Raw genomic sequence first — 8,217 nt, 5'->3', positions numbered from 1 at the left:
TGCCTAGTGTAGGTCAAAAAACTGTTGAACTTGTCGCACCCTTGTCCCATTGTTGATGGTACAGTGTTTCATCACTGACGGTCATAGCATCACTTAGATGTTTGGAAAGACACTAAGGTTACCTTGCTGTTGATGACTACAAGAATGTTTGGACCACATGTAGGATTACTGGTTATCAACTTATTAACATACAAGGAAGCAGTTTTTATAGATGGCACCAAGAATCAACACATGGCAATATGTGGTAACTAATTAAATATACAGTTCAGTTTTCCTAGCCAGCAACATTATGCAACAAAACCTGGAACACCATTTCCTCTTGGACTCAGCAGACCACTGTAAGCTCTTCAGCGTGTATGCAATGCTGTATTATTATTAACACTCCACGTCTAATTTCCTTCACATCATCACACCTTTTTTTAAAAAAATACAAGAGGTTTAAATAATGGCTGTCAGATTGTGATGCAGGAAAAAATGTCAAGCAAAAAGATTTCATCAGTTCTTTATATATGGTAATCCTGAAAATAGCATTAGCATGACATCTAGCATAGCTCTGTAAATGTAGTCAAAAAATGACAAGAATTAAAGCGCACATTCTTGAATGCAGGGACAGTCACCTTCGTTCTGATGTTACACTCAATCCTCGCTGTTGTTCCTCGATGATGTATCTTGTGCCATGTATCCTACATTGGGATGCTAGTCTTTCCTGAGAGCTGGAATTCAAGCTGTAGTAGTTTGAAAGGCTTACTAACATCACAGTGTTCAAGTGCACCATTGTATGAAAGTGCCAGAAAAGCAGAACAGGCAGAGGGGCAACAAAGGCAGCCAGCATATTCCAAAGCACGTGACACTGGGAGGACAATATCACTGTCCACCCACACCACAAAAAAGGACTACCGTGTAACTCGTATGACTCAAAATACACACATGCACGCACATGCGCATAGTCAGTGAGCACATGCATGCACCTTCGCACACACAAGCACAGTCCTACTACTTGCATACACCCACATGCACTGTTGACATGCAAAAAAAAAAAACCACCATGCAACACTTCATGAGTCTTCACACTTACAGATAGCAGAAGATGCAAGGCAGATTGCTTTCTTATATCACATAACAAAAACTGTTCATTACAGACTGCACAATATGAACAAATGATGACAATGATGATGTTAACAGAACATACCAACACAACATTGCTACAAATATCACTTCATGTGGCATTGCTTTTACATCATTGTTCTGAAAGTCATTGTGATATTCTTTTTTCAAGAATTAATAATGCACTTTTTTTAAATTTATCCTTTATTTAACCAGAAAGATCCCATTGAGGTAGAATATCACTTCTACCAGGGAGTTCTGCTTATCACAAACCATTCAGAAAAGTTATCCATCACCCTCCGTTTTTCCCCATTCAAAACACCAACACAGGAAATTAACTGTTGTCTTCCTTTAATCAAATATTAACACAAACCTGATATTCAGTTGTAGCCTTTGATATTGTTAATATCTTTCTCAAGGATATTGTCTTGCATTGATTTGATCTGGCTGTCAGTGTTTGCATTTCCTTCACCAATATAGATACACTTGTGCAAATTAAGACAAAGCTGAAGTGTTTTAATTTAGCAAATATACTGAAATTACAGCTGCTACTGCCAGTATGCTATACGAGTGATAATATCATTTAAACTGTAATGTATTTAGAAGCTTGCAATACCATAATATACAATGGACAGAGAACAATATGAAGATAATCAGTGAAAGCTTTTTGTTTTCCAGTGAAAATGCTCAATAAGAAGTTATTAAACGACATTATCTCACATGTACCACTGGTAGTGCAGACCACAGATGACATAAGATGGCTACGCATTGTCATTCACAGTTCACTTGCATATGGGTTTTGGTCGTGCCTGTTCGTGATGTACTTCTTCAGGAAGCCCGTGAATTTGTAGAGAGCCACAAGAGGAATGGAGACGACAGGAAGGAGCGATATAAGAATGCAGATAGCATAAACCCAATCAGGATAGGACTGAACATCAGCAAGGGGGAAGAGCGCCTGTAAGGGATAGTATGGTGCAAAGTCAATATCTTTTTTTCATTGTATGCCAGAGTTAACAAATTCTACACAGCGATGATGTAGAGCAACTGTAAAATCTTTCTTACGTAATCTGGGTTCCAGACATCATATGTTGGTCGTTTTTCTGCCTCAACTACGACGTATGCCACAAAAACCACCAGTAGCATGAAAGGGCTGATGAAGCGCCAAGTGACTTGCCAGTAAAGGTTCGGTCTCCGACCTGACATCCATTCAATGTCATCATTAAACCTGCGAGCACACGAAAACACTTTATCAAACAATTAATAATAATAATACAACCATGATTCCAAAAATGTTTGGACGCTGTGTAAAACATCAATAAAAAGAGTGTAGTAATTTGCAAATCCTTTTTGACACATACTTGAAATTAATTGAAAACAGTACACAGACAATATATTTAATGTTTCAACTCATCAGTTTAATCTGTTTTTGTAGATGCAGTATTTTCTTATTCTGAATTTGATGCCAGCAGCACGTGTCAAACAAGTTGGGACAGGAGGAACAAAAGACTGGGAAAGTTGTGGAATGTGCAAAAACACCTGTTTGGAACATTCCACAGGTAAACAGGCGACTGTGTCACAATTGGGTTGCGCATGCTTGTATAAAGGATATTACTTTACGGCCTGTGGAACACTTCATAAAATTGTTGGAGGAAAACACAGTTTGTCTGCAAGTGATTGCATTTTGTTTTCATTTCCGTTGTACACAGCATCCCAACTTCTTTGGCACCAGTCTGTATGTTGTGATATTGAAAGCAAATGCTGACATGAATTACAGCGTCACCTGTTCACTCCATAGATGTATACCACACTGATGATTTCAAAGAAGGCTATGATGAGCAGAGGCACGGATCCCACGTAGTTGTTGAAAATCTCCAGCCAGTAGTTTCCAGAGCCCAAAGTAAAGATGAGGGACACACCAAAGGCGGTCAGGCACATTAACCCTTTTAAGCAAAAAAGGAAAATATAGGAAATATCACATTTTAAATTTTGTTTCATGTTGTGATTATTTTAATATGCTGTATTCACAAATATGGAAACCTGCAGACGGTCAATCTGATCAAAAGTAATTTGAAAACCCAGGTGTATCTGAAAGAGAAGTGTGCTTTAGGCATGAACATATATTCTGACATAGCCCATGTTTTTCAAACATGTACATTTATTTATTTTCATGTGGAAATAAAATGTACACAGAAAACTGGAAATGACAGAATTCCTATAAAGTGTATTCCTATGTACTATTCCTATGTATATAAAGAAACAGATTCTGTCTTTTTTTATATTTTTTATACATCAGAAGACAAATTAGAGCCCCAAATATCACGACTGCACACACCAAACAGTATGAAGTTATCAGATGTTTCATTTTACCTGTGAACATTTCCTTTGGAATCCAGGGTGGAATAATGTGCAGGTCCAGCAGAGGAGTAAGGACTCCCTCTAGATTTCCAAACATGGAGGACAGGCCCAGGCTGAAGAGCATGACAAAGAAGAGCACCGCCCACACCTGAGAGCCGGGCATATGTATCACCGCCTCGGTAAACACAATGAAGGCCAGACCAGTTCCAGAGGCACTCTGCAGGTAGGATATGATACATGATCTCATACACAACCACTTCACAAAACCTCACTGAGACAACTGTTCAAACTAAAACTAATTTTGTAGTAACTGTAACAGATGATATTACCTGATCCAGGAAGGTCTGTAGATCACACGTCTTCAGATCGAGGCTTTCGACCTCTGAGGGATCAGTCTTGTTGAGATGATTTAACCAGTCATTGTAGTTTTGAAGAGTTATGTTTTCATCCCCAATGCTAAATGCATTTGTCAGTGTTAGTATGTTCCTGAAATCATCAAGAATTAACAAGTAGGTTAACACTGCAAGCATCACTGCTAATAACGATGATGATTTTGTAATTAATTGAAAAAAAAACAGAAAAATTTATGGGTTTTTGTACTGGTTAATTGACCAATCATTTAAGTCATTTACAGTGTTTTTAAAATTTTTGGCTATATGGTATAGTCACAGCAGTCCCATTTTTTAGGGTCTGACAACCTGTAATTACAAAACTGTCAGCTGGACATCCAGCAATGATACTAATTAATTAATTATAAAGCTGGATACACTGTATGGTGATGCCATAATTACCTCAATGGTACATACCAATTTCTGCAGTCATTGTAGTTTTCATTTGCTTTAAATCCAATAATGGCAAAAATAGGAATTGATGCATATATTGATGTGAAACTGTTCACGCATCCAACAATTAAAGCATCTCTCTCGCAATTATTCCTGAAAAGATAAAGCAAATACGTTTTATTGAACTTTTTCAAATTTTGGACAAATTTATATATATTTTTTAATGGAAGTGTGTTCATATTGCTCTTACTTTTGAGCATTGTAACTGGAAAAAGCAATCATTCCCCCAAAGGCCAAAGACAAAGAGAAAAAGATCTGAGTAGCAGCATCCAACCAGACATTAGGGTTTTTCAGGGTTTCCCACTGTGAGGAACATATTGATTGTTCGTCAGATCAGATTTTACTCATTAAATCTTGTCTTGAAATTATTTCAGTAAGAGTTGATTGACAAACTTACATTTGGCATGAAAAGATATCTTAAGCCATCAACGGCCCCAGACAGAGTCAAGGCTCTGAACAGGAAGATGGTCAGAACAAGGTACGGGAAGGTGGCTGTGACATAAATGGCCTGTTGAAAAAGTTTGGATGTTCATAAAATATTTCATATTCACATCAAACAGAATAAGACATTTTTGTGACCCCTTGCATGCGCTCCCATTACTGTCACTTTAACAATCTTCCATCCATCACCTTTATTGCCTTAAATGCAACCTCTACCACGATGCAAAATACAGCCCTGATTTCAAAAGAGCTGCAACGCCATGTGAAACGTGTGATGGAAAATTAGTATTTCACCCAATATACTGATATACTTAGGCAGTTAATCATAATGGGCCTTTCTGTGTTTCCTGTATATCGTGCACTTTCACCCAGCACAGCATACTTTTACCATCAACGCTACAAACAACTCCTTATATGGTAAATCTTCGCATACAGATTTATCATGTAAACACCAAACAGGTGTTTTTGGAGCGTTCCACAACTTTCCCAGTCTTTCGTTGAAAGGTGTTGCTGCATCAAATCCAGAATAAGCTGATATTTACAAAAAGTTAATGAGGCAAAACAGTCGATATATTGTCTTTGTACTGTTTTCAATTGAATGTCACAAAGGATTAGATTATCACATTCTGTTTTAATTATATTTTACTCGTACCTGTGAAAAAACATGTTCAATAACATTATTGGTGCTTTTGCTGTACTTCAGTCTGCCTTTTCTGCCTTTCAAGCCAGAATTTAATTTGAGCAAGTTCTGCAGTGGGATGCACTTCTTCCTTCCTGCCTTACGTAACCAAGGCTGATAAGGTGTCTGTATTTCTGCTGGCACAGTGCAAAATTCAGATCCATTTCGTATTCAAGTGTCTTTTAGCTCAGTGTTACTGTAAAGGTGCCAATATTTTGCCATTAATTGCTTGTATATGGGCTGTGGGATACAACAGATAGATATAATAATAAAAATCATTTGCGGCATCACATCAAACAGGTAAGTTACCTTTCCAATAGTCTCAATTCCACGTATGAAGCAGATGTACACAAGGCACCAAGCAGATGCAAGACAGAGCACGAGCCACCACTGAACAGAACCGCTGGTCTCGATGTTTGCCGTTATGTTCAGTGTTTCACGATACCAAAAATAGTTCACCGGTGAGCTCTTTTCACACTCACTTACATAGCCTGCATCAAAGAGATTATTCATATCATGACTAATTAATGGCACTCTCTGTCTTTTACTCTCTAGCATTTGTTGTTGATTTGATATTATTAAGATGTAAAAACTTACCAGTACGATTTACGTTTACTGGGCAGTCCCTCCAGGGAAGTGGATTTTGAAAGGAGTTGAAGAAGTACCAGAGGATCCAGGCCAAGATCATGTTGTAGAACAGACAAACTAAGAAGGACACGATCATGGAAGCCACACCTGTGTATACACATTATATTATACACACACCAAGAAATGTGTGTATGTTATGGATGGAGGTTTTACACAACTTAACATTGTGCAGCACATTCCCCCTTTTTTTGGCATCTTGCTTTCCTGTGTGAATTCCAAAATCAGTTCATTTGTACCAAACCCTCTCACCTAAACCTCCCATATATGGGGAGATCGAACGCCACACGCCAACACTTCCCATGCGGAGCCGTTGTCCGATGGCCAGTTCCATGTACAGCAGAGGAAGCCCCTCCAATACCAAGGCGATCAAATAAGGAATCAGGAACGCCCCTTGAATTTGTAAGCGATAATATTAGTTTAATAACTGACAATCAAACTGTAAACATGCCTTTTTTCAGTAAGCAATTGACTTCACTTTGAAAAAGCTTTGGCATTGCCTTTATGGTCGAAGGTCATTCACTTTCCGTTTACTGTACATTTTATTATCACAATCAGAGCTTTATCACACTCAGACCAAGCAATAGATGTTAACCCCAGTAATTGGACTAATCTATTGTATATTTTGCACGCCATCGTATGAAGCAGTGAAAACAATTTGTCCCATTTTTTTCACAAATTAATAAAGTATCCATTGCATAGTAGTGAACGATCCATGTAGGAATTATCTTAAATAGATCAATTACAACTAGGAGGAAAATGTAACCAATGACATTGTACAATAATCACGGAGGTTTCGTTGCTCTCTAAATTACTGGTGAAATCAAAGTAACGTATTGAAATCCCTCTGGTTCACCTTCAACGGAATAATAAATGTACAGATTGAAATTAGTCATTTTTGTAGATTACAAAGTAAAAGGCAAAAAAAGGAGGAGAATTCACTCATTAAGACATGTTGGCAGTCACAAGGTTTTAAAGGTATATGTAGAAGTGTGTTCAACTTTGACAACAGTTTAGCCCCTATATGTAAATAACATAGGTTTGCTCTTTTGCTTTAGCTCTAGTTAGTCACTGTGTGTAAGTTTTAATCAAGGTAATTAGTGAGTCGTTTAATGAAAGTTGGAAATGTCAGTTGTGTTCTTGAAAAATAAGATAATTACAGCATTAAACAACATAGCAAAATGATATCTGCAACCGTGTCTCAGTCATGCCAGTCATGGTAAGAGAGTCATGGCTAAAGGTGAATAAAAGCTAAAGAGAAAATTCGGAATAACGTATTGACGATCGTGTGTGTGAACATGTGTGTCACATTGTAGTAGAACTGGTGTCTGGGAGTTTGTATGTTTTTGCATCTGATTGTTGCCAATTATAATTCATAAGTGTTTCTTGCTATTTTCCTAACTTTCAGGAATGAAAATTAGAAAAAAAGAGACAGTTCATTTTTTTTAGCGAGTGTAATATAGAGCAGTTTTCATACAGTGTCTGATTTTGTACATACAGCTTTGGGCAATTGATTGTAAAATATTTCTTGTTGTGGAAAGCTGAATGAAAAGCCAGATTTTTGCCAGGCTGTCCAACTTTACTTTTGGCGGTAACACCACAAAGCACACTGTAAATGAAAGGCTCTTACCTCCTCCATAGACTTGACACAAATATGGAAATCTCCACACATTACCAAGTCCCACAGCAAAACCTATGCAGGTTAGCAAATATTGAACTTTATTGTCCCATTTTGGTCTTTCGATGATCTCTTTAGGTTCTTGAATCTGCGCCTGCTCAGCGCTTTCAGCTTCTCCATCCATCACTTGTCTGTATACCTTATGAGGCAAACAGAAATCTTTCTCGTCTGACTTTCTTGTCTGAAATGAAGTGGAGACCCTGGTGACTTGCTACCTGCTTGTATCAGGAGACGAAGGGGCAGCATTTGCTTTATCAGCCTCATATTTTCTTGCCGACTCTTAAAGCTTGTGAGAACAATGTGGTCTGTTTGTTTAATAAAAAGCCCTTGTGTAAAGCGGCATGATATGATTAAAACCAAGGCGATAACAGTTGATTGTAAAGCAACGCAGTCTAAATAAGGAGCCCAGGGAGTAAAACTGTGATAGTACACACATGCCTTTTTAATTTGTTATGTGATCCAGTTTACATTAG

General features: G+C 37.8%; 1 protein-coding gene across 1 annotated transcript; it reads right to left on the bottom strand.

Moving 5' to 3' along the window:
* Positions 1-1,879: 1,879 nt before the first annotated feature.
* LOC121610212 (sodium-dependent neutral amino acid transporter B(0)AT1-like) lies at positions 1,880-7,868 on the bottom strand. Its single transcript, XM_041942223.1, has 12 exons — positions 7,697-7,868; positions 6,319-6,459; positions 6,019-6,156; positions 5,731-5,912; positions 4,699-4,809; positions 4,492-4,604; positions 4,266-4,394; positions 3,789-3,945; positions 3,472-3,676; positions 2,885-3,044; positions 2,167-2,329; positions 1,880-2,059 (listed from the first exon to the last, which is right to left on the bottom strand). Exons 1-12 carry the CDS (start codon positions 7,866-7,868, stop codon positions 1,880-1,882), a joined length of 1,851 nt encoding a protein of 616 aa, XP_041798157.1.
* Positions 7,869-8,217: the final 349 nt, after the last annotated feature.

Source organism: Chelmon rostratus, chromosome 8, assembly GCF_017976325.1.
Source record: "Chelmon rostratus isolate fCheRos1 chromosome 8, fCheRos1.pri, whole genome shotgun sequence".
Taxonomy (NCBI): Eukaryota; Metazoa; Chordata; class Actinopteri; order Chaetodontiformes; family Chaetodontidae; genus Chelmon; species Chelmon rostratus.
The sequence above is the reverse complement of the archived record's forward strand: the minus strand, read 5'-3'. Positions and strand labels throughout refer to the sequence as shown.

Excerpts from the sequence above, each read along its gene's own strand:
- LOC121610212 (XM_041942223.1), bottom strand. The coding sequence starts at position 7,868 with ATGGATGGAGAAGCTGAAAGCGCTGAGCAGGCGCAGATTCAAGAACCT. Across the intron at positions 4,810-5,730 it reads GAATTGAGACTATTGGAAAG|GCCATTTATGTCACAGCCAC; the intron begins GTAACTTACCTG and ends CTTTTTCAACAG. Across the intron at positions 3,946-4,265 it reads TACAATGACTGCAGAAATTG|GAACATACTAACACTGACAA; the intron begins GTATGTACCATT and ends TGATGATTTCAG.